The 27,730-nt window shown below is 39.1% G+C and overlaps 2 protein-coding genes across 3 annotated transcripts in view; one reads left to right on the top strand and one right to left on the bottom strand.

Annotated features, from left to right (window-relative positions):
• ERC1 (ELKS/RAB6-interacting/CAST family member 1) overlaps window positions 1-27,730 on the bottom strand; it is a gene marked incomplete at both ends in the record, with an annotated part of 441,980 nt that overhangs the window by 156,041 nt on the left and 258,209 nt on the right. The window lies entirely within an intron of this gene.
• Window positions 10,889-11,140, top strand: LOC308270187 (coiled-coil-helix-coiled-coil-helix domain-containing protein 7-like; the record flags this gene model as incomplete). The annotated part of the gene is made up of 1 exon (XM_080705959.1): window positions 10,889-11,140. The coding sequence occupies one exon, from the start codon at window positions 10,889-10,891 to the stop codon at window positions 11,138-11,140; it is 252 nt and encodes an 83-aa protein (XP_080562085.1).

Genomic DNA, 27,730 nt, shown 5'->3' with positions numbered 1-27,730 from the left:
AAATAAGTCAAGCTTAGAGATCTCAAATTTCCAAGAGTGAAGTAATTTTCTCTTTAAATTATACTAAAAAGTAAAACAGATCATTCAAAGCAGATCCTGCACGTTCTGTGCAGACAACCCAATGTATCATTGGTTAAATGAAAATGCCACTGTCAATCAGGGTCCAAAATGTACGAGTGCAGCAGACAACCACGACCTTTAGAGGAGATACCTGTGCCACATATGCTGAGAATATAGCACAAAGAAATTTAAGCCTGAGATAAACTTACATGTATGTTAGCAGCAAGTGAAGGCCAACTGTTTGGTGTAATAAATGCTAGAAAAACAGGACTCTAAGAAGTAACCCTAGCATAATAATACCAGGAGTATGAGGCAATCAAGTACAGTCAATGCTCCTTACTTGTGATAGTCAAGATCTATAAAGTAGTGATGAACACTGAGTTTACAGACACTGAATCTTGGTCCTAGTGAATTATAGCACTAGATTTATGGAAACTTTTTTTCTTTTTTGTGGTACTAAGGATGGAACCCAGGGGCTTTCTACCTCTGGGTTATATCCCCAGACCTATTTTATTTATTTGGAAACAGAATCTCATTAAGTTGCTGAGAGCCTCACTAAGTAGCTGAGGCTGGCTTCGAACCTGCGATCCTCCTGTTTCAGCCTCCCAACTACTAGGATTACAAGCGTGCGCCACCACGCCCAGCTTTCATGGAATCTTTTGGTCAAAACATTTTGCTGCCTGATCAATGCAGCACTTATTTCATGTGTTTCTGTCTAAATGGCGTCTTAACTATATCTCTCTCTATTTGATTCATTAACACTGAACTCACAGCAAATGAGTTCAGGACTGGAACTCCCGTCTGAACAAAACTTACCTAATACAAGTACTTTTTCTGTAAGGCACAACTCGGCTTTCTTGTGCTTAGGAACACTAGACAGCACTTCAGCACTATGCCTAGGAACCATTTTAAACAGAAATCACCAACAAAATGTGCACAAATGTAGTGTTGAACAGACGGTGGAAAGGGCACTTATTTATAGTGTGATGGGTAAAGCAGGAAGGCTGAGCATCACCTTCTTTTCATTCAGGTGCAAAGGTGAACATAATGGCTCAACATTTTGTCACTCTGTCCACATCAGCAAATGACCGTGAAAACTGCCACTGCGTACTGAATGTGGGTTCTATGCAAATCTAGCAAGTAAACAAATGAGCAAATCCACGAATAATGAGGACAAACTGTACTCAATGAAAACAAACTTTTATTTTCTACCCTGTTAACGAGCTCTGCTTTCTTTAGCGTAACTGTGATCTGATAGAGGCTTACTTCCTCTTACTGCTTCTGGTTTAGAAAAAAAAGCCATGTGCCAGACGTGGGGGTGCACACTTTTAATCCCAGTACTGGGGAGCCCGAGACAGGAGAATCTCAGGTTCACAGTCAGCCTCGGCAACTTAGTGAGGTCCCCCTCAACTGAATGAGATCCTATTTCAGAATAAAAAAATAAAAGAGATAGAGTGCCCTGAGTTTGATCCCCAGTACCACAAACATACCCACAAAAGAAGAGAAAAGAAAAGAAAAGAAAAAAGAAAAGAAGCAATGCAGCTGCCTATCATGAAATTAAATGCAGTTTAAGACTAAATATCTCAGGGACTCATTATGTTTCAATCACAACTTGATAAAATCTTAAATAATTCCTGTTTTGTTTTTGGAACATAAAGGTACGATCCCAGTTATCATCAGTAGTTGTAAAAACTTAATTTTAAATACTGATTTTATGTAGCCAACTTTATTTCTGAGTTAGAAATTTTTTTTTTTCTGGGTCTGGGGATGGAACCTAGGGGCATTCAACCTCCGAGCTACACCCCCTGCCCTATTTTTTATCCTTTTTTTTTGAAAACCGGGTCTCACTGAGTTGCAGAGGGCCTCACTAAGTAGCTGAGGCTGTCTGTGAACCGCGATCCTCTGGGTCTCAGCCTCCAGAATGCTTGAGTTAGAAATTTAAAATGTGCCAATAGTCATAGAAACAGTGGAAGAACTTAGTTAAGCAGAGATATGGAAATGTTGGCAATTAACAAATCCTGATGGTTTCTTAGACCACACTATGAGTGCACATTTCCATTGCAAAAGCCAAGGAGTAAAAATAACTGTAGTAATGAACCTAAAAATATAAAGCAGGGTTTAAAAAATTACCATTCTGAAAACGGAAGTGGGTACTGTCTAATTTGTGATGCAACCACACAGTAACCTTCCTCCTTTCTCCAACCATTCTTTCAAAAGAACACTTCTATGCCATATAATGTACTACAAAGATAAACACAATATGCCTTCAAAAAATCCAGAATCTGTTGGAAGAGACTGTAAGAGGAAAATAAAATATAATGTGGTCTGTCTGCAATATCTCAAACTGGAAACAACTCAAATTTTTATTGCTGGTCGAATGGTTACACAGTACTGTAGTGATACAGTGGAATACTAGATGGCAGTGACAGCAGACACAAGAGGCACATATTATTAAGAACTGCACATATTATACTAAGAAAAAGGAAATCGGTGATGGATGTGAGTAGAGGGGCTAGGAATATTAAAGAATTTTAAGTATAAAATTCAGCACATCTGAATGTCACCATTTATGACAGCAGGTAATGGGAAGAATGCATTACAACAGGACAAGTAGAACACTCAGGAGACAAGGAAATCCAAGCTAGTAAGCTTCATCACGAGGGCACAAGTGGGTTAGCAATGGTAGGGACAAGAGAATGAGGAGAAGAAAACTCAAGTAGATAGAATCTATAGGGGCCGGTATCAAAATGGTTGTGAACAGAGGTATAGATCAAAGATGAGTCCCAGAATTGTTTTAGAAGGACCATGAAGCCTTGATGTTGTTGTAGTAGAAGAATCTATGACTGGAGATGTAGCTCAGTGGTAGACTTGCCTAGCATTGAGTGCGGGCCTGCTGAGATTTAAAAAAAAAAAAGAATCTAGTTTTGCTGCCGCAGAAGGTATTTTAAAACAAAAATTATAAAGTTATTAAAAGGTACATTTGGATGCTCTGTAAAGAGGATATTTCTTCTACATCATATAGGTAACATTGGGTACAAGCAGAAAATTGCATACCTTCTATTTGACTGTGTATGCTAGGTTGCATGCAGAAACTATGTTTACAGATAAACTAGCTCTTGTATACACAGACTTCCTAGGGAAAAACACATGAAAATGACTGCAAAGTTACAACATTTTCAAATCATAGACCTTGTAAGAAAGTAAAAAAGTAAGATCCACTAATTAAATGCTGTTCTAACTACATTTTATTGAGTTTGAACAAATGCCATCCACAAATTTACAGGAAAAATGTAGTTAGATTAAGTTTTACAGTAAGATACAGTGTTTGCATGTGTGTGTGTGTGTGTGTGTGTGTGTGTGTGTGTGTGTGTGTGGTACCAGGGATGGAACCCAGGGGCATTGTACCTCCGAGCAACACCCCTGCCCTATTTTTTATTCTTTATTTTGAAATAGGGTCTCACTAAGTAGTAGAGGGCCTCACTAAATAGCTGAGGCTGTCTGCAAACCACGATCCTCTGGTCTCAGCCTTCCAAATACTGGGATTACAGCACGCACCACCACACCTGGCTTAGTCTTTCTTTTTGAAACAGGGTCCCATGGAGTTATGAAGGGCCTCGCTAGGTAGCTGAGGCTGTCCATGAACTACGATCCTCCAGTCTCCAACTCTCGAATGCTAAGATTACAAGCGTGTACCACCATGCCTGGTTTGTATTTGTTTCTGAATATGAATTCTTCTAATATTCCAGAGGAAAGTCTACAGAATGACTGAATTAGTATTCTATCAAGTCAGTTTCATCTTACTTACCTATTTTACAGCACTAGGGATTGAACCCACAGAGCTACACCCCCAGCCTTTTCTTTTTCTCTTCAGTTCTGGGGATTAAACCCAGGCACATTCTATCTCTGTGCTACACTTTCGGCCCTTTTTAAAAATTCTTTATTTTGAAACAGGTTCTCACTAAGTGGTGGAGGGCCTCACTAAGCAGCTGAGGCTAGCTGCAAATCTGCGATCTTCCTGGTTCAGTATCCCAAGTACTGGGATTACAAGCATGCACCATCATACATGGCCCTCAAGCCCTTTTTAAATATTTTTAATTTTGAAATAGTCTCAACTGTGTGCTGGCTTTGAAACTGCTTTCCTTCTGCCTCAACCTCCCAAATACTAGGGGATGGAACCCAGGGACATTCTATCTCCGAGTCACACCCCCTACCCTATTATTATTATCTTTTTTATTTTTTGGTGGTACTGGGGATAGAACCCTACCTCTGGGCTACACTCCCAGAACTATTTTGTATTTTTTAATTTGGAAACAGGGTCTCTTAAGCCAGCAAGACTGGTTTCGAACCTGCGCAATCCTCCTGTCTCCTCCTCCCAAGTGCGGGGATTATAAGCATGTGCCACCAAGCCTGGCCTATTTTTTTTTTTTATTTTATTCTTTATTTTGAAGCAGGGTCTCAATGAGTTGTGAAGGGTCTCACTAAGTAGCTGAGGTTGCCCAGAACTGAGATCCTCTGGTCTCCGCCTCCCAAAGGCTGGGCTTATAAGCATGCACCACCATACCTGGCCATACTTGTTATTTTAAAAAGGTATTATTCACACCGGGCGTGGTGGCACACGCTTGTAATCCCCGTGCTTGGGAGGAGGAGACAGGAGGATCGCACAGGTTTGAAGCCAGCCTTGCTGGCTTAAGAGACCCTGTTTCCACAAAAAAGTAAAAAAATGGGCCTGGGAGTGTAGCCCACGGGAGTGTAGCCCAGAGGTAGAAGGGCTTCCAGGAACCCCAGTACCACCAAATAAATAAATAAACAAACAGGTTATTCTTATACTGCATGTGTATACATATCACTAATTCCATATTCATTTCTATAGGAATTACACAGTAGCTATCACTGACTAAGCTGTACTGGCTTATGAGCAGATCCAGTAATCCTAAATACACTCACATTGCACATGTCTACATGCCTGTGCGACAGTGGAGACACATGGCTGGCAACTTATGCACTTGGCTTCGGGAGTGCTTGCATCGTCAAAGCTTCTGAAGAGATGTTTTACTCATCAGAACACTATACCAGTTCTATTCTAATTTCACCTTGAAATGTATCATTTTCCTAGTATGTTTATTTTCCCATTGTCTGTTAACATTTTCTGAAGTCACTGTCACAAAACCAAGACAGGGTAATGGCTTCTTTCCTAATAAAACAAATAGCTCACTTCTACCTTTATACTCACACTGAAATAGAGAGAAAGAGGTAACAGACATTCTGTACTAAATCTTACCCCTCTAAATATAACCTCTCAGGCATTTCATATAACCGGAAGAACTTTGGCTGAGAGAACGTAAAAAAAAAAAATTTAAAAGAACTTAGTATTTACTGCACGTAGTATGGGCTGGCTTCTGTATTACACAATTTCACATACAATCCTTACAACTCTGTAAGACAGCCATTCACTACTTTCATGTACATACAGGAGAAAACTGGAGGTTTAGAGTAAATTAATTGTTTATGTTCTGTTGTGACCTTGGTGTCACACACTGTATTTAATATATATATATATATATATATATATATATATATATATATATATATATATATATATATATTTAGTGGTACTGGGTGTAGAACCCAGGGGCTTTTCTACCTCCGGGCTATACTCCCAGACTTATTTTTATACTTTTATTCGGAAACAGGGTCTCACTAAATTGCTAAGAGCCTCACTAAGTAGTTGAGGCTGGCTTCGAACCTGTGTGATCCTCCTGTCTCAGCCTCCCAAGCACGGGGATTACAAGCGTGTGCCACCATGCCCAGCTTGTATTTAAATGTTTAAGCACAGTTCTAACTTGAAAGCCATGCTTTTGCAACTACTTTAAAGAGACATCTAAAATATTATACACCTAATACATTCACATTATTATTATTTTTTCCTTTGCTGAGGACTGAACCCAGGGCCTTACACACATTCTACCATTGAGCTATACCACACCCAACCCCATTCACATGGTTAAAGAAAAAAAAACATAAACAAGGCATATACACATTTCTATATGTACACACACAATAAAAAATTTCCACCTCACCCTTATTCATCTCGTTCCCACTTATGATGATAACATGTGTATCCACATATGTATATTCTTACTCCTTCCTCCTTAAACAAATGGTAGCATACTATGCCCATGTTTTTCATATGCTTTTTTCATTTACCAGTAACAGCCAGAATTGCTCACACCCTCTGATCCTGTAATTCTGCTTGTTGTACTTTATCCTGCAGAGACAGACAAGCAATGACTTTTTTTTTTGGTGGTACCAGGATTGAACCCAGGGAACATTCTACCTGAGCTATACCCCCAGCCCTATCTAAAGCTTTTTTTTGAAATAGGTTTCAATAAGTTCCTAAGGCTGGCTGAGAACCTGTGATCCTACTATCTCAGCCGCTCAAGTACTGCAATTACAGGCATGTGCCATCATGCCCAGCTATAAAATGGTTTTTCTATCAGGCTATTTTCCTACTTAAAAAAAGTTTTCATCACTAAATTATATTATTAATTTGTAGTATTGTATATAATAGTAAAGTGTTAGAAGTAACTGAAATATCCACTGATGAAGAACTAATTAAATCAGTACATGGAACACCATTCCACTAAAGGGGAAAGTGAGAAATGATATGGAAATATATCTCAAAATAAAAGTAAGTCAACAAAAATTTATCAACAGGTATCACAACAAAATATACATTATGTTGTTTTTTTGTTTTTGGTGGTACTGAGGTTCCTGGAAACCCTTCTACCTCTGGGCTACACTCCGAGACCTAATTTTTACTTTTTTTTATTTGGCAAAAGGGTCTCTTAAGCCAGCGTGGCTGGCTTTGAACCTGTGTGATCCTCCTCCTGCCTCCGCCTCCCAAGTTCGGGGATTACAAGTGTGCGCCATCACACCCGGCTACAGTATATTTTTACCTAACAATTCCAATAAAGAATCTATCCTAGAGGAATATGCTTACATATGTGGAAAGATGTAAGTATAATGTTCTTTGCAGTACTGTCTGCAATATTATAAAACTGGAAATAACCTAAATGACCATTAAAAGAAAAATGATGAAATCAGTAATGCAATATCTATACACTAGAACACAAAGCAGTTGTTAAACAAAATATAGCAGATCTTTGCTGACACTAAAAATAACCATACCTCAGCAAAGCTAAAAAGAAAGGGTAGAAAAGGAAGAAGGCTGAGGTTGATTAATGGAGAAGCTACATTCAAATATGTGCATAAGATAGCCAGGCATGGTGATGCACACTTGTAATCCCAGCATTTGGGAGTCTGAGACCGGAGGGTCAAGGTTTGTGGACAGCCTCTGCTACTTAGTGAGGCCCTCTGCAACTTAGTGAGACCTTGTTTCAAAATAAAGAATAAAATATAGGGCAGGGGTTGTAGTTCGGAGGAAGAATGTCCCTGGGTTCCATCCCCAGACCCGCAAAACAAACAAACAAACAAACAACAACAAAAGAAACCCAGATATGTGTGTAAGTGTGAATGTAACATGGTCAACCTGGACATTCATTGTTGGGAGGGGAGGAAAGGGAGAGTGGGAAGGGGGCACCAAGCACTGTGTGAATGTATGCCTTTTCCAATATGATCCACAAAAAAGTAAATAAATAAAAAAATTGGCTCCCCAAAAATATAAAATAAAGAATAAACAATAGGACAGGAAGTGTAGCTTGAAGAATGTCCGTGAGTTACATCCCCAATACCACACACACACACACACACACACACACACACACACACACCTTCAAAAACAAACAAAAAACAACTTATTTAACAACTAACAACTTATCTAACACTTATCTAACAACTTATTTAAACAAAATTGGAAAAACAAAATGTAAAGTGGTTAAGAACACCCCTAAACATACGAGTATTCTCTAGGATTTCCCATTTCTCCCATGTCATTAGTTACTTTCAAAATAAAAATGCATGCCAGTCATGGTGATGTACACTTGTAATCCCAGTACTTGGGAGGCTGAGACAGGAGGATTGCAGGTTTGTAGCTAGCCTCAACTATTAGTGAGGCCCTCTGCAACTTAGTGAAACCCTGTTTCAAAATAAAGAATAAGAAATAGGGCTGGGGGTAAATCTTGGTGGTAGAATATCTTTGGGTTCAATCCCCTGTATTGAAAAAAAAAAAAAAGGAACCTTATTACAAGTAAAGAAAGATGAGATGCCGGGCATAATCCCCACGCTTGGGAGGCTGAGACAGGAGGACTGCACAGGTTCGAAGCCAGCCTCAGCTACTTAGTGAGGTTCTCAGCAACTTAGTGAGACCCTGTTTCCAAATAAAATATAAAATAGGGCTGGGAGTATAGCCCAGAGGTAGAAAGCCTCTGGGTCCCACCTGCAATACCACAAAAAAAAAAAAAGGAAAGAAAGAAAGAAAGATGAGATTCCACATGCCAAACACACCTTTGTGATAGCCAAAAGCACAGAAACCATTATTAAAATACTCAGGTTTTCATTTTCTATGATGAACTCAAGAATTGGTTAATACAAATATGTAACTTATAAGAATCTACATGGAAAGAAAAGAATCTGAAATACTTCAACCTCTATACATAGACATTAGTTGTTACATTATGGAAGTAAAGATGTATAACCCATACAGGAACTGTTTTGCATACACAGAGGGCATAGTACATAAATAGCAAAAAGCAATGGAATAAACAGAGATTCTATAATACTGGAACCCAGAGTTACCTGATAATAGGCAATAAGCTGTTCAGAGGCTTTCAAATCAGCTACCAAATTGGAGAGAGAATGAATGATTTAGAATCTTCCCAGTTTATATAAGAAGTAAAGCTCAAGTTAATAAATAAGAGGCACACACAAGAGCCAGGAGTGGTGGCACACACTTGTAATCCCAGCATTTTGGAGGCTGAGGTAGGAGGATCACGGTTCAAAGACAGCCTCCGCTACTTGGTGAGGCCCTTTGCAACTTAGTGAGACCCTGTTTCAAAAATAAAGAAAAAAAAATGCTGGGGGTGTTGCCTGGAGAGAGAATGCCCCTGGGTACCATGCCCCAGTGCCGCAAAAAAAAAAAAAAAAAAGCACACACAAATTATGCCCACATATAACATAACATAATATGGAGTGAATTAAGTATCAAAACTGATTCTTAAATTATAATCACCACATAAGTGGATACTATCACTGTTGGTTTTTAAAACTTGGCAGTAAAAATAACATTGACTCAATAGTAAAGAAAAAAATGAAGACAATTATCACTGTGGAATAGAAAATAAATAATAAGACAAGCACTAATAAGGTCATAAGTCAGAAACATGGAGAAAATATGGGCTAAAAGTTGGGTTCTCTGCAAACTTTCTACCCTTTTGTTGAGGATGACATTTTCTTTTCTTTTCTTTTCTTTTCTTTTTTTGGTGGTACTGGGGTTCCTGGAAGCCCTTCTACCTCCGGGCTACACTCTCAGACCTATTTTTTAATTTTTTTAAATTCGGAAACAGGGTCTCCTAAGCCAGCGCACGCGGCTGGCTTCAAACCTGCGCGATCCTCCCGTCTCTGCCTCCCAAGCGCGGGGATTACAAGCGTGCGCCACCACGCCCGGCAAGGATGACATTTTCTGACAATTACTTCTACAGACAAAATGCTTTTCTATAACCTCTTCATCAAAATTACAAAAAGCTGAGATTACACAGTAAATTTTTGGCAATTTGGGGAGACTGTTGCCGGCTGTGGCCCATAAACTAATCTCAGTGGAGGCCCCACTGAGAGACCCACACATTCTGCTGCTCAGTGCCAACGCCCCTTTCAATACTCCAAAGGTTCACTTGCAGCTCTGCATAAATTGCCAGTTTCTCTTGGCTCCAGAGACGGCTTCACCTGCAGGGTTTCATTTTTCTGCTTGACACCTTAATGTTGATTTTCCTATATACTACAAAAGAGCCCTCGCCAGTGTTTCTCACACAATTACACAATCACTCCATTGTAACTCAGAAGAGGATTAATGATTGGGTTTTATTTGATTGTAGTTTTGATTAATCCTGACTTTGTTTAATTTGTGACCTTTGCTGGAATCCCAGGGGCTGGGAATTAGAACATGCACACTGTACCACTGTACTCTGAGCAGTTTGAGCTTGCCAATTTATTTCATGCCTCATTAGCCACAAAAGCTATGAAATTTTAGTCCAAAAACAGCTCCACATTTTTTCAGTGTATGGGTACAAAATCTTGTATGAGCTTTTCATTTTGATTTAAATATGGTAAGCCAATAATTAAGTCTATCCTAGTTATGCCTATAGGGTTCTAATTCTAATTGGCAGGTATCTCAGTAAAATACCAAACCCAGGCAAGTCATATCACGATGCAGCTGCCCTGATTTCCCGTGATTCAGAATTAGTTTTTCTGAAGGGTAGAAAAAAAATCTAATTTTTAACCCTTTTCACAAATTATAACATTTCCTTGATAAATGTTTTTTCCATGGAATAAAAATTAAATCCATACAAATAAATTTGGTTTGTGTTAAATCTTGAAGTACTGTATCATGAAAAAAATGCTGTAATTTTAAATTATTTACTATTTGAGAATCAGGTCTTTACAATGATTTTATAAATAATTTACAATATACATATATATATATATATATATATATATATATTTACAATATACAGGCGTGCGTCACCACGCCTGGCGTACTGAGATTTCAAGTGTGCGCCATCATGCCTGGCTTAGGTTTTTAGAATGTTATCTTGTAGGTGTCTGGAGTTGGAGACGGCCCTGGCGCTGGGGAGCCGCGGCCCGAGTAAGACTTAGGATGCCCATCGTGACACTGAGAGATCCTGACATAAATCCTTGTCTGTCAGAATCTGATGCTTCTACCAGATGTATGGATGAAAATAACTATGACAGGGAAAGGTGTTCCTGTTACTTCTTGAAGTACAAAAACTGCCGGAGATTCTGGAATTCTATCAAGATGCGAAGAAGACAAAGTGGAGTGAAGCCACCCGTGCCTACAGCAGCAGAAAGAAATGAAACCCTGGGAGCAATGGGAAAGATGCCTTATTGATTGTTCGCATTAAAACTATTTATATAACCAGATGAATATTTTTCATAAATGTTTACTGTAATCTTTTAAGGCTTGAGTGGCCTTACCCAGACAGATCTTAAGTTCTGCAAGGAAAAATCAGTTAGCCCTATGTCTTTGATTGCTTTCAGTTCCATGACAGTGATATGTTGTTGTCATACTGTGCTTTCTAGAAGTGAGGGGGTGTTAGGAAAGGCAGAGGAGTCGAGCTTCTCTGCTAGGTCTCAAGAAAACTAAGATGTGAGCAAGCAAGACTTAATGGGGTTGAAAAGAAAGCAGTGTTCCCAAGGAAAGGGAGCATTGGGAAGAACAACATGATAAAGGAAAGCTTGCCCCACACGTGGAATGTTTGCTACCTGGTCATGATGAGAACAGGTGAAGGCATGGTCAGGAGAGGTCTGGAAAGGTGGGTTGTGTGTGATAGGTGTGTGGTGGACCACAGACCCCAGGTTTGTCACTATAGTCTCTGTCCTTAGTTCACTCATTTATCTTTGTTTAAGGTTAATACGTTCCCTAAGGGAGAAAAGGGTATGGAAAGTGGTTAAATAGAAGGCAAAGGAAGGAACGTGTTTTTCTTTAAGGAAAGGCTTGACATAGATTCTGAAGGTATAGATTCTGAAATAAAATCTATAATCTCTGGATAACCTAAAAAAAAAAAATGTTATCTTTTAGAGCCGGGTGTGGTGGCTCACGCTTGTAATCCCAGCATTCGGGAGGCTGAGACCAGAGGATCGCAGTTTGCGGACAGCCTCAGCTACTTAGTGAGACACTCTGCAACTCAGTGAGACCTGGTTTCAAAATAAATAATTAGAAATAGGGCAGGGGGTGTAGCTTGGAGGTTGAATGCCGTTGGGTTCCATCCCCAGACCCACAAAAAAATAAAAATAAAAAAGAATGTTATATTTTATTTACATCTCCCTGATGGCTATCGATGTTGAGCATCTTTTCATGTATCTATTGGCCATTTGTGTCTCTTCTTTTGTGAAGTGTCTATTCAGTTCAGTTGCCCATTTCTTGATTGGGTTATTTGTTTTGCTACTGTAGAGTCTTTTGAGTTCTTTGTATATTCTGGATATTAGCTCTCTATCTGAGTGATGGCTGGTAAAGATCTTATCCCATTCTGTAGGCTTTCTCTTTAGGTTCTTGATGGTTTCTTTTGATGAGAAGAAACTTTTTAGTTTGATGCCATCCCACTTGTTAATTCTTGCTTTAATTTCCTGCACTTTGGAGGTCTTGTTGAGAAAGTTACTGCCTGTGCCTATATGTTGGGAGTGTTGACCCCATCCCCTCCTAAAACTACGCTGAGATTCCATCTAACCCCAATCAGAGTGGCAAGCATAAAGAACTCAAATAACAACAAATGCTGGCGAGGATGAGGGGGAAGAAGAACTCTTTTGCACTGTTGGTGGGAGTGTAAACTAGTTCAGCCACTATGGAGATCAGTGTGGAGATAGATTCCTTAGAAAACTGGGAATGGATCCACCATATGATCTGGCTTTACCACTCCTGGGTATCTTTCCAAAGGGGTTGAAATCAGAGAACTACAGTAACATATGCATAACCATGTTCATAGCAGCACAATTTGTAATAGCCAAAATATGGAACCAACCTAGGTCTCCATCAACAGATGAATGGATTGAAAAATTATGGGGAATACACACAATGGAATACTCAGCTATAAAAAAAAGAACAAAATCATGTCATTTGCAAGAAGATGGAAAGACCTGGAGAACATTATGTTAAGTGAGATCGGCCAAGCACAGAAAGAGAAGGGACATATGTTTTCTCTAATATGCCCAAACTAGGGACTATTAGGAATACCAGAGGGACTCCAGAAAATGGAGGAGAAACCTCATCAAAGCTAGAATGGAAGGATAGGAGAGGAAGAAGGCTGAGGTTGATTAATGAAAGAGCTACATCCAAATTTTTTTTTTTTTTTTTTTTTTTGGTGGTACTGGGGTTCCTGGAAGCCCTTCTACCTCGGGGCTACACTCCCAGACCTATTTTTACATTTTCATTTTGGAAACAGGGTCTCCTAAGCCAGTGCACGGCTGGCTTTGAACCTGCGCGATCCTCCTGTCTCCGCCTCCCAAGCGCGGGGATTACAAGCGTGCGCCACCACGCCCGGCTACATCCAAATTTGTGTAAAAATATAAATACAGTATGGTTAACCCGGACACTCATTGTTGGGAGGGGTGAATGGGAAAGGTGGAAGGTACCAAGCATAGTCTGAAAGTATGCCATTTCCAATATGTTCCACATAAAATATGTTATTTTTTTTTATAAAAATAAAAATATACAAAAAAGAATGTTATCTTTTATTTGTTTAAATTTGTTTTAGGTGAAGGTTAACATTTTCTTATAGATTTATTGGCTATCTATATATATTTTCATAAATTGCTTCTGTTCTTTGCTCATTTTTCTATTAGGATTAGCGTTCTCCTTTCACAGATGATGAAACACAAAGATGATGAAACACAAACACAAACTCCTCACTGCTCTCCACTGAACAAGTCACCTTCCTGGAGTTAAAATTTCACATCCTTCTAATGCAGTAGGCTGTGAAGAGAGCATTACTGAAGCCGACAGGAAGAGGAAGAACGTCTCAGCAAGGTAGTCTCACCAAACCATCAAGCCCACCACAAAATGGGGGAGAAAACGCCAGCCTGGCACTGCACGCTTGTAATCCCAGTACTTGGGAGGCTGATACGGGAGGCTGAGAGAGGAGGATCGCAGGTTTGTGGCAGCCTCAGCAACCGAGTGAGGTCCTCTGGAACTTAGCGAGATCCTGCTTCAAAATAAAAAAATAAAATAGTGTTGGGGTATAGCTCAGAGTAGAATGTCCCTGAGTTCAATTGCCAGCGAGACCTGAGAGAATATTTAATATTAAAAAAGTGTTTAAACAGTCATGAGAAAAATATTTGGTCTTTCCATAGATTTTGTTCGACTTTTTATAAAATTCTACTTGCCTACAAAAGGTGATTAGCCTCTTGTCAACTGTCAGCTCCTTTAAAAGTCTGACTCTGGTCTTGTAATACTAACTAGGCTGAAGAGTCAAATAAGCTAAGCAATGTGGAATTAATGTTTCTGAACAGAAAAATTGTGGCAGCTGTTCAAGATCTATCCCCTTATCTTTGTTTTCTAATGGAATCTGAATTTTTGTATTGGATAGCCATTGACCATCTAAAACATTTCTGCCTGCCTGCTTTCCCTCCTTCTTCCCCGCTCCCCTCCTTCTTTCCTTCCATTTTTCAGCTGTCTGTCTGTACTGAGGATTATACCCAGGGGCTTCTACCTCTGAGCTATAACCCCAGCCCCCCCCCCTTTTTTTATAAATCACAAAACTGCTTTCTCTGAGAAACAGACTGTGGAAAAGTCACTATCACTACTGGTGGACTGGGAAGCCAGAAGCAGACACGGTACTTTCTTTTGCTTGTGGCAACGGTTTTTCTTTAGTGCCTTAACCAGGTCAGGGCAGAGATCAAACTCAAGGTACCAGCAGGGTAGTTGGTAGTACTAGCTCCAGAACAAAAACTCATATAGAGTAAGTATATAGGGTACGGGATCATACCTTTTCATAGTTACTCTGCCTGTTGATAAAGTAATGCAAATAGCAGTCTTCACAGAAAAGAAAAAATACATTGCTAGGAGAACTACACTACCATACACCTGCCTGAGATTCAAGAAACAAAAGGATGCTGTTGGGGGAAAAGAAAGATTTTTGCTTTTCAAAATAATAAAGTTATGCTGGGCGTGGTGGTGCACACTTGTAATCCCCACGCTTGAGAGGCTGAGACAGGAGGATCGCACAGGTTTGAAGCCAGCCTCAGCTACTTAGTGAGGCTCTCAGCAACTCAGTAAGACCCTGTTTCCCAATAAAGTATAAAACAGGTCTGGAAGTATATCATGGAGGTAGAAAAGCCCCTGGGTTCCACCTCCAGTACCACAATAAATAATAACAACAAGAACAACAACAACAAGAACAACAACAACAACAACAACAATAATAATAATAATAATAAAGTTATGCCAGATGTGGTGGCGCATGCTTGTAATCCCTGCACTTGGGAGGCTGAGACAGGAGGATCGCGCAGGTTCGAAGCCAGCCTCAGCAATTTAGTGAGAACCTGTTTCCAAATAAAATATAAAATAGGGCTGGGAGTACAGCTCGGAGGTAGAAAGCCTCTGGGTTCCACCCCCTGTACTACTACTACTACTACTACTAATAATAATAATAATAATAATAAAGTTTTGTATCTTTGCTAATATAAATAAGATTAATTTTACATTGTGGAAATCCAATCATAAACAGCTAATGGAAAAGTTTTTGTATTACTCAAACTCAATCAAATTTCACACCATTCAGCTGGTGAAAACACTTATTTTTTTGCTATATAATATCTATCTCTGCAGGGAGGAAGAAAAGCTTGGCTAGTCAAGTGAAACAGCCAGAGATGTAACTGATAACTCTATAAGCTAAGTGCTCATTTAACAATAGGATGGTGCTTGAAAATTTTATGCCAAAACGGTTGCTATCATTACCAAGAATATCTGATCTAAAGCAAGTTGTAGAAGCTTAGACTTGGTTATATGAAACACCAGAAAAATCATTACAATTTCACATACATAGAAAAACATAAAACTGACTTAATCAGATGCTCGCAGGAAAAAAAAAATGATAGGTTTAGGTTCCCTTCAGGAAAGCAACTGTGGAAAGAGGATAGAAATAACAGCAAAAATTGGAATAATAAATTATTTTCCTAGAAATAACAAATGATAAAGTCATGGCTCTCTCTGTTGCTATCTTGGGCTCCTACAACCTTTGGTATTAATCACCTGAGGCTGGTCTTACACCATTAACATGACTGTAGTTTGATAAAATCAAATATTCACAAATTTAATATTGTATCACTACAACAGGGAAGAGAAGCTGGTGGTCAGATTTTCTTGCAAAGTAGTTTTGCGTGCTTTAGGGTCGCTTGGTAATTTGAGGTTGCCCAAGCCAGTGCAATTAAAAGACACAGGCAGGATCCAAACCCTGTGTCATCAAGATCACACCAGAGAGGATGCTTAACTGCTAAAAGTTATCAAACATAAATCCAGTTGCTGACTTCCGGTATCCCTGTAACACGCTCCCTTTGTTACGGCGTTCTAGTCCTTTACATTTCTAAGCTTGTTTCTATTTTCCTTGCCTTGTAAGTTACTCGGTTTGCTGTCTCTGAAGAAAGAGTTGAGCAGGCGCCACAGACCTGGCTACCTAGACAGGTCCATCATGGCCTGTATCTGCCCAGTACTAACAAGGCTGCTGTTACTCAACTGTGCCAGTGGAGAGAAGATCTATCTAATTCAGGAGTTAAATATTAGCAAAGCCACTTGGATCAAATACAAAGTCATGTTATCTAATCAGCTTTGTCAGTAATAACAGCATTTTGATTTTCCTTGTTTTGACTCTTCTCTGTTTATTGCTCAGGTGGATCCAGTTTCAGAAAGCTGAGTACAGAAAGCCTTTGGCAAAGGCTATACAATCTATCTGCCCATGTATAGTACCAGCTAGAGCTGAGAACTAGTGCTGCTCTGATATGGTTAACTATTTATTTATTTATTTATTTATTTATTTATTTATTTATTTATTTGGTGGTCCTGGGGTTCCTGGAAGCCCTTCTACCTCCGGGCTACACTCCCAGACCTATTTTATATTTTTGAAACAGGGTCTCCTAAGCCAGCACGCGTGGCTGGCTTCGAATCTGCGCGATCCTCCTGTCTCCGCCTCCCAAGCTCAAGGATTACAAGCGTGCGCCACCACGCCCGGTTTGTGGTTAACTATTTAAAACCCTCCTAATACTACGTGCTGACTAGTCCCCACCATGTAAATGAGGAACAAGGAATCGGAGGTTAAACGTTTGCCTGTGGTCACAGCTATGAAAAAGTCAGTGCCTCAAAATGATGCCTTCAGTGGAGTGAGCCTTGAGAATATTTTAAAATATAAAGTAAAAGAAAAGAAGAGATAGAAGATGTCATAGTGCACACAGAACACAGCTTTGTTAAATATTCATTTTAGTTCTGTATGTGTGGAGGAATCAGGGATATAAAGTATTTTTCTTATTGGGGTCACAGTCAAAAAGTTTGAGAGCCACTGTTCCTGATTAACAAGCCATGCAGCCTCCCCACAGGTAAGTGAAGATCTGCAATTATTTTGTTAACAGACTCATAAATAATTTACCTACTTCTTTTATAGTATAACATACTAATAATTATTTCTAAACTAAGATGCTATGAATACTTATTTTTAGATAACAGTATTCTACAACCTGACCTTGGTTCCCAACCTCTGCACTATAGTAACCCAGATATCATACGCGCGTGTGTGTGTGTGTATTTTTTTATTATTTTTAATTTTTTTTGGCAGTACTGGGGATGGAACCCAGGGGCAATCTACCTCCAAACTACACTCCCAGCCCTATTTTTGAAACAGGGTCTCACTGAGTTGAGAAGAACCTTGCTAAGTAGCTGAGGCTGTCCACGAACTGCGATCCTCTGGTCTTCACCTCCCAAATGCTGGGATTACAAGCGTGCATCACCACATCCAGCCTGAAGAATTTTAAACTCAGGGGAAAACCACAGTCAACTGTCAAACAATGTATAAATTAGCTTGAGGTAGTTCATAGTTCAGTATGAAACTATGCTACATAATTCATGATTTTCTGTCTTTATGAAACTGAGTATTCAAGGCTTGATGTACATTTTAGTCTGTTAAGACTATAACAAAATATAAACTAGGTAGTGTATAGACAAAAGAAATTTATTTCTCATAGTTCTACAGGCTGACGAGATTAAGGTCCAGGCTTTGGCAGATTCAATATCTTCTGACAATCCACATTCTTGTTCCCAGAAAGTACCTTCTCACATTTTCTCACATAGCAGAAGGGGGCGAGGGAGGACAAGCCTTTAGTTTCTCTTTCATAAGGGCACTAATCTTACTCATGAAGGCTCCACCCTCATGACCTAACTACATCCCAAGGGCCCGCCACCTAATATCATCATTGTAGGGTTGGGATTCAATCTATGAAATTTAGGGAGGCACAGCTGTTCAGACCACAGCACTGTAATTAAAAGCAGAGCGGAGTACCACACGGAATCAGCAAGTGAATATGTTTGTGTGCAGTTGGATTCCAAGGTCTGAGAAGCATGCAGTGCTCAACAAGGCACATGTGCTAACACGAGTACAAAACTGATAGGACACACTATTCATTGGTACTGGAGGCTGACTCTAGGGGCCCTGTGCCCCTGAGCTACACCCCCTGGCCCCTGATTTATTTTACTCTTTTATTTTGAGATAAGGTCTTAATAACTTACTGAGGGTCTCATTGAGTTGCTGAGGCTGGCCTCCAACCTGTGATCCTCCTATCTTGGCCTCAAAAGTCCCAGGATTACAGGCACCACAGTGCCAGGTAAAACAGGTCTTATATATGCATGGTGACCATACGCGAGTATGACATTTGGAATTTATCTCCTGATATTCTGAACCATGTTGTCAGTATTCACAGGGGACTTACAGTGAGCCAAAGCTGCCACTGTTCACACTACATTACATCTAAAATTGAGCGCAAGGAAATTTCATAATGTTTTCATTTGGTATTTTTTATTAGCCTACAGTTCAGTTCAGTCTAGTCAATGAAATACACAGTACTTTCTAAGTTGAAACCTTTATTTATAAAGCTGTGTTGGAGGAGGACCACATAAGACACGGGTCCTCTGACCTAAAAAGCAAGTTAAAAAACACCCAATTCTAAATTTATAAAATCTAAAGGAATTATCAGCTTACCTAAACAGCGACTGGTGACTAAAGGGATGCTCTGGTATTAGTTGACAATAACAATAATCTAGGCATGGTGGTGCACGCCTATAATCCCAGTATTTGTGAGGCTAAGACGGGATCATTGCAGGTTTGAGGCCAGCCTCACTAATTTAGTGACAATCTCAGCAATCTAGTGAGACCCTGTTCCAAAATAAATAAATAAAAATAAATAAAATAAAAAGGGTTTGGGGTTTATCTCAGAGGTAGAAATGTCCCTCGGTTCAACTCCCAGTAGCACTAAATAAATAAACGAAAAAATAAATAAATAAGCAGGCAAGCACAGAATCACCTTATGCTTTGAGAGTGAAAACAAAGGTACAGTACTAGTAGATGGAAGAGGGATGCACCCAAAGCTAAAAGGAGGAGGCGGGGAAGATGCAACTACAAAGAATCTCCTTCAGCCAATGACAACCCAGAGCTCACAGCAGCCAATGACAACCCAGAGCTCACAGCACAGGGCAGCCCCTCTCTAAACTCAGCGTGCAACTTCACCAACTAAACAACACACCCCTCACACAACATGTCATACAGCCTGTGGACTCGATTCAAGTACTCCATGCAACACCATACAGGGAGGGCTGGAGTTGAACAGAGAGAAGAAAATACATGCTACTCAATCCAGGGTACAATCACAAAGAATTTATTTTATCCAATACTTATTAAACTCAACTATTCCTTCACCATTTGCTCCAGAATTAAGTCATCCAATTAGCTATCTTGAGAGAAAAATAAAATTGATTTATTTTTCTTTCTCAGACAATCAGTCCATGGAACCTGCCAACAGCTGAGATCGGCTAAAACAGGTATGTTTTGGTGATAAGAGATGGGCACGAATGAGCACTGGCGTGCTATGAAAGGTCTGCAGGGCGGCTCTTCTTCAGGAGTCCCATCAGCACCTCCAAGAATGGTGCCTGGGAAGGGAAGGATGTGCTTACTTTATCCCTATAGAAAAACTTCCAACTACAACCACAACAAAATATTTCTATTGTTTGCATGTGACTTGTACATAATAGTCTATAAATCTGTGCAAGATACATACTAACAGATGGAATAAATATAAAGTGACTATTTACTATATTCTTTTTTTTTGTGGTATTGGGGTTCCTGGAAACCCTTCTACCTCCAGGCTACACTCCCAGACCTATTTTTTATATTTTTATTTGGAAACAGGGTCTCTTAAGCCAGCGGGCTGGTTGAACCTGTGCCATCCTCCTGTCTCCATCTCCCAAGCACGGGGATTACAAGAGTGCGCCACCACACTCGGCTTTACTATATTTTTAATTAGTACAAACCCCTTTTGGAAGGGTAGGTGGCAAAAATCTTCTCCCATTCTGTTGCCTCTCGATTAAGGTTCTTGACCGTTTCCTTTGCTGAACAGAAGCTCTTCAGTTTCATGCAATCCCACGTATTGATTCGCCTTTTAGTTTGTTGTGCCTTCGGGTCTTGTTGAGAAAGTGTTTATCTGTTCCTATGTGTTGCAGTGTTGGACCTATGCCTCAAGGTCTCTGGTTTGATTTCCAAGTCTTTGATCCATCTTGAATTGACTCTTGCGCAGGGTGAGAAAGTGGGATTAATTTCCAATTTTCTGCATATGGTTAACCAGTTTTGCCAACACCATTGGTTGAACAGGCTATCTTTTTTCCAGGGTATGTTTTTAGCCCCTTTGTCAAAAATCAATTGGCTGAAAGTGTGTGGACTTGTTTCTGGGTCTTCTATTCTGCTCCACTGGTTTATGTATCTGTTTTTGTGCCAGTACCATGCTGTTTTTATTACAATGGCTTTGTAGTATAGTTTAAAGTCAGGTATGTGATTCCTCCTGCATGGTTTTTGTTGCTGAGAACTACTTTGGCTATCCTGGGCTTTTTGTTATTCCAAATAAATTTAAGAACTAATTTTTCTATGTCGGTGAGGAATGATCTTGTTAGTTTAATGGACAATGTGTTGATTCTGTAGATCACTTTTGGAAGGATGGCCATTTTAATGACATTTATTCTACCTATCCGTGAACATGGCAGATCTTTCCATTTTCTAAGATCTTCTTTGATTTCTTTTTTCAATGTTTTATAATTTTCTTTGTAGAGATCTTTTACCTCCCTGATTAAGTTCATTCCTAAGTATTTATTTTTTTTTGGGTGACCCTGAGTGGAAGTGTTTTCTGAATTTCTTTTTCAGTGGATTTATGGTTGGTATACAGAAAAGCTTCTGATTTTTAAAGATTGATTTTGTATCCAGACAGTTTGCTATGCAAATCAAAACTACCCTGACATTTCACCTAACTCCAACTAGAATGGCAATCATTCAAAACACAAACAACTGCCGGGCATGGTGGCGCACGCTTGTAATCCCCGCGCTTGGGAGGCAGAGACAGGAGGATCGCGCAGGTTCGAAGCCAGCCGTGCACTGGCTTAGGAGACCCTGTTTCCAAAATGGAAATGTAAAAATAGGTCTGGGAGTGTAGCCCTGAGGTAGAAGGGCTTCCAGGAACCCCAGTACCACCAAAAAAAAAAAAAAACACAAACAACTACAAATACTGGCAAGGGTATGGATAAGTAAAAACTCTAAAACATTGTTGGTGGGTTTGCAAATTAGTGCAACCACTTTGGAAAACACTATGGAGAATCCTCAGAAGAATGGGAACAAATCTAACATTCAATCCAGCAATACCACTTCTGGGTATCTACCCCCAAAAAAGGAAACCAAACTACCAAACTAATGCATGTGTATTTATGTTCATAGCTGCACAATTCACCATAGCCAAACTATGGAACCAGCCAAGATGTCCATCAACAGATGAATGGATTACAAAACTGTGGGATATGTACACAATGGAATTTTGCTCAGCCATAAAAAAAAATACAATTGCGGTATTTACAGGGAAATGGATGGATCTTGAGGACATTATGCTAAGGGAGATTAGTTAGTCACAAAATGTAAGGAATCGGATGTTTTCCCTAATATGTGGAAGCTAGGGTGAAAGGGGTCGTAGGAGGAACTCCAGGTGAAAAAGGAGATCCTATAGAGGAACAAATAAGGCAACCTAACTGTGGGGATGGGAGGAAGGAAGAAGGAAACTCTTTAAAGCGCATGATGTACTTATTCATATCGAAGTCAACCACTAAACCAAGCATGGGAGGGAGGGATGGGGAGGGAGTCAGGTGGAGACTGGGTGGGGGCTGGCTGGGTGATGTGTTCATTTATGTCTACACAAGTTTTTTTTTACCCCATTATGATATATAAATACAATGCACTAATAAAAATATATTAATTAGTACAGACCCAACTATAGCACATATATTTATCTGTCCCAATGAAGAGATTTTCATTTTCATGGTGGGTCCTCCCCCTGCCCCATCTGGAAAGTACTGGTAACTATTATTTTACCACAATAGGGTACATCCTTCCGAAGCAGAGCATAGGATCTAGATAATAATATAACAGTTTAATTCATCTCCTGATGTCTTAGAATTGAAGTACTGAGGCATTTTTACATTAAGCCGGCCAGTGAAGTAAAAAAAAAAAAAAAAAAAACCAGACCTCTAAATAATCGGAAATCTTCAGTACAATTTTACATAGAGAGATTAAATACATAAGCACAGAGAGACTGTCCTATCTCACCAGGAAATTAGGTGCAAGAGGTTTGCCCCTTCATTTTATACTTCAGTATTAACGGGCTGAGCAATTACCACATGGAATAAGCCCCTTTAATACCACCTGGTCTACTTCCCAGCAGTAAGCTTCACTCCCAGGCTTTTCATGGCTCATTTAAATAGTACACTATGCTCCCTCTGTAAGTCTGCTCCTAGAGCTTATGGAGTTTAAGATATAATGAGATATGAAGGTGTTTATCATGAGGTAGAATGGAACTCTGAGCCAAAGCAACAGGAGCTGGATATCATGAGCAGGCTGGGAACAGAAATGTTTTTTTTCTTTAAGGTATGCTGGAAAAATAAACTATTCCATAAGATACACATAAAGTTTGGGTAAAGGTAAAAGTTTTAGCAAAAGTAACTTACAGAAACTTCAGAGAACAAAAATCACATTTCAGAAACAGAGATGAGGAGCAGTAAGCACATCTTTCATCACTGCCTTTTGGTGCCTTTCCACATAAAATTGTGGCTTGAAAAAAATCATAATTTATCCCATTCCATAAGCAATGGCAAAAATTTTGCAGCAGATACTCTAAAAAGTAACAATAAAAATTCATGTGATGAATTTTCAAGACTTCAGAAAGGAAAAGTATGTGTAGAAAAACAATGGCTGACAAAATTAAGAGAAATAAGACGGATAAAGAAGCTAACAAACTGAATTTTTTTTTTTTTCGGGTTTGGGGATGGAACTCAGGGGCATTCAATCTGCAAGCTACATCCCCTGCCCTATTTTTTTTTATTCTTTATTTTGAAACAGGGTCTCACTAAGTTGCAGAGGGCCTCACTAAATAGCTGAGGCTGTCCGCAAACCACAATCCTCCTGTCTCAGCCTCCCAAATGCTGAGATTACAAGCGTGGGCCACCATGCCCAGCTAAAATAAATTTATTTTTAACGGGAACATTCAGTTCTGATAAGCAGTGTGGCTAACCCAACATAAAAGAAACTTCCTCTTTTATTCTAAGTGCATAAAAATATAGTAATGCATAAGATAGAAAACAATTCATTATCAAACATTGGCCAAACCAGAAATGCCAATCATGGAGAGAGTTCAAAAAGCACTAATGAGAGTTTAAGAATAAAGGGTTCAGCAAGGTTTGGTGACACACAGTAAATTGGAAGGCTGAGACAGGAGGATTGCAGGTTCAAAATCAGAACCTCAGAAACTTAGTGAGGCTCTGAGCAGTTTCACAAAACTGTTTCTAAACAAAAAATAAAAAAGGGTTGGAAGTGTCTCTCCCTCCCTCCCTCCCTCCCTTCCTCGCTCCCCCCCCCCCTCGTACTGGAGGTGGAACCCAGGGGCATTCTACCTCCAAGCTATACCCTCAGCCCTATTTTTTATTATTCATTTTGAAACAGGGTCTCACTGAGTTTCAAAGGGCCTCACTAAGTAGCTGAGGCTGTCCGAGAACCACGATCCTCCTGTCTCCACCTCCCAAATGCTGGGATTACAAGTATGCACCACCATGCCTGGCTCTTTTGACTCTCTTTAAAGAGAGGTGTTAGCTGGGTGTGGTGGCACACGCTTGTAATCCCAGCATTTGGGAGGCTGAAACAGGAGGATAGTGGTTCGCAAACAGCCTCAGCTATTTAGTGAGGCCCTTTGCAACTCAGTGAGACCCTGTTTCAAAATAAAAATTTTTTAAAAAAAGAGAGTCAAAAGGTTGGCTCCACTTATAAAAGTAGAGAACTTTATAAAAAACTTCTACCAACCCAAGAAAGCAACAAAGAGCCTAGAGTTATGAGTGGTGAAATAATTTCTCAGGAAAAATTATTGTTTCATGAAAGACACACAGAGTTTCATACACAGAAAGCAACATAAAAACATCCAGAACAGTGAATGTACTGGGTGTCTCCGAGACAAATTTGAAGCTGTCCTGTAGAAATAGGACTCTCAAAGAAAGCAGCTTCACAGAAGATGAGCTCATAAGCAGAGATTACTAATCACACAAGAAAACACATTCTTGTGAGGGAAAGTTAAGAGTTCCAACAAACAGGAAACTTCACATTGTAAATATCAGCAGTAGGAGAAATGTGTTAAAAGGGCCTTTAAGTAAGTATAACAAAGTTCTCCTAACAGAATACCAGTATCGGTCTCTCCAGATAAACGAATATCCTTGATCTCCCTTCCAATAAATACACAAGGCACACTGAAAGACTCACACGCAACTGTAGAAGAATCTTCTGGCAACCTAACCAACATCCATACCTCTCTTTTCCTTCCAACATTTTCCCTACACATCTCTCTCTTTGATGTGTCTCAAAGATGATATTTTTAAGACCTCAAAGGTAGATACTGATTAGTCCTAAGCCAAAAAGACTTAAAAAACTTTCCTTTCACACCTTCACCTGGGAAATCAAGCTTAAATCCAAGGTCAAGAGTGTTTGCTATCATTGCTAACTACTAACAATCTTGTTCTAAAACTTAATAGTAATTCTAAGCCGGGCTGAGACCAGAGGTTCGAGGCCAGCCTCGGCTACTTAGTGAGGCCCTCCACAACTTACTGAGACCCTGTTTCAAAATAAAGAGTAAAAAACAGGGCAGGGGGGTGTAGCTCGGAGGTCAAATGTCTGGTTCCATCCCCAGCCCCACCCCAAAAACTTAATAGTATTTCTAAACAAAAAATGCACACATATTCATAAACACAATGGGGAGAAATAATTTCACTCTGCCTGGAAAATTATATCAACAATGATAGGGTGCTATGAGAAGGTCATTCCGTGGGAGGAAATAATAAAAGGCAAAGAAGATAAAAAAAATGAGTCCAGCCACAACTGCTTTCTCATACATGGGTATATTAGCCTCTACTAAAAGCAAAGGTCATCTTTTCCTCTAACAATATCTGAGGTACATCACAAATATTTTCCATAGCAACTGTTCCTAACCAAATGGGCATCTTTTACTTAACTTCCCTAGAATCTTAAACCAGATGAGTCTAAACATGTTTAATCTATCCTGAAGATCTCATTGGTAGGAAAGATAAATAGTATAAAGTCTTTTTGATCAGCTATTTGCCTAAATATCTAAATATTTACTCACTTTCACTGAGGATTAAATAATCCAATATAATTCAAGAAACCATTTTATAAGTGTCAGTTGTGTATTTTAGGTATTATGCTTGTTTCTGGAAATTCAAGATGAGCAACAACTCTGAATGTCAGGCACAGAGAAGATAAAAGTCTGAAAACAAAAGACTGCAGTCTTTTATTATAGTGTGGTAATCCTATAGAAATTCAAATAGGAGTTTAACTATCATTTGTAAAGCCTTATAAAAATACTTTTTATATGTTTTGTCTTTTACTTATTTTTTCTTAATATCTTTTGAAAAGCTTTTTCTCCAATAAAATCTAACTCATTAATTTTTTCCTTTATCATTACTACATATTGAGTAGTAAGAAATTTGCTTGTCCCAGTTTCCTGATGTTTTCCAGAAGACTGTAGTTATGCTTTTTATGTTTATGTCTACAACCCATTTTAAACTAATGCTTGTATATAATGTAAGGTTCTCACTTCTTTTTAATCCTACAAGTATCTAGTTGTATTCTGCAACATTTGCTGAGTAAAATAATTTTCACCTTGAGTTATATTTCCTTTAATCATATAAATGTGAATCTATTACTATTCTCTCTGTTCTATTCTAGTTTTTCTATATGTCTACTTTCATGCTAATACCACAGTTTGGGTTATTATAATTTTATAGTAAGAATTCAAATCAGGTGGTCTAATATTTCACCTGTTTCTTCTTCAAAATTAGTATGGTTATACTTGATACACTGTAATCCTATGTAAATTTTAGATTATACTTGTCAATTTCCATAGAGAAGCCTGTGATTCTCACTGGGACTGTGTTGGGAATATAAATCAATTGTGCAGAACTGGGTATCTTAAAGTCTGACTGCTTCACATCATAAACCAGATACACCTCTGTTCATTTAGACATTCTTTTATATCTTTCAGTAATACTTTATAGTTTCCAGTGTAGAAATCTGATACAACTTTTGTTAAATCTATTAAAATTTTTATGCATTTGGCCGGGCATGGTGGCGCACGCATGTAATCCGCAGGCTTGGGAGGCAGTGACAGAAGGATGGCGTAGGTTCGAAGCCAACCTTGCTGGCTTAAGAGACCCTGTTTCCAAATAAAAATATAAAAAATAGGTCTGGAAGTGTAGCCTGGAGGTAGAAGGGTCAGGAACCCCAGTACCATGAAAAAAAAAATTGCATTTGAACAGTGTTGTAAATAATATTTTCTAAAATTTTCTGCAGTTTGTTTCTTGCTAATATATATATATATAACCTTATATATATATATAATCTTATTATAATATATATAATCTTTTATGTAATATATTGCACTGTTTAGATAACCATCTTGTCTATTAATGGAGGCAGTTTTGTTATTTACTTTGAATTTTATCCTCTTCCTTCCTTCCTTCTTGCATGAGCAGGATCTACAAGTATTAATGCTGAATAAGAATAGTACAAGTAGATATCCTTTATTTTCTTTGCAATCTCAGTGGGAAAATGTTTCATGTCTATCATTATATATAGTGTTAACTACAAATTTTTTCATATATGTTCATAGTGAGATGAAAAATCTGCAATTTCTAGTTAGCTAAATTTTTTCTTTTTTTAAGCCAGACGTGGTGGTGCATGCTTGTAATCCCAGTACTTGGGAGGCTAAGACAGGAGGATCACAAATTTGCAGCCAGCCTCAGCTACTTAGTGAGGGCCTCCGCAACTTAGTGAGACATTGCTTTAAAATAAAGAATAAAAAATAGGGCTGGGCATGTAGGTGAGAGGTAGAATGCCTTTGGGTTCAATCCCAGGTTCCATAAAGAACTTTAATATGCCTTTTATAGGTCATTATAGCCTCACATCATAATATAAAACATGTTGACAGTGACATACATGCACACAGCACATGGTAGCCACCCCACCACCTCCCCATTTCCCCCTTCCTGATACAGAGCACTGAGATTAACACTGGCATATTCTCATACGTACTCATAGTCCATGGTGGTATTTCCATTGATGACCCTCAGCCTCCCCCTCCCCTCCCCTTAGCCCAC

This window comes from Muscardinus avellanarius (genome assembly GCF_963383645.1).
Source record: "Muscardinus avellanarius genome assembly, chromosome: 11".
Classification (NCBI taxonomy): Eukaryota; Metazoa; Chordata; class Mammalia; order Rodentia; family Gliridae; genus Muscardinus; species Muscardinus avellanarius.
Note: the sequence above shows the minus strand (reverse complement) of the source record. Positions and strands in the feature narration are given on the sequence as shown.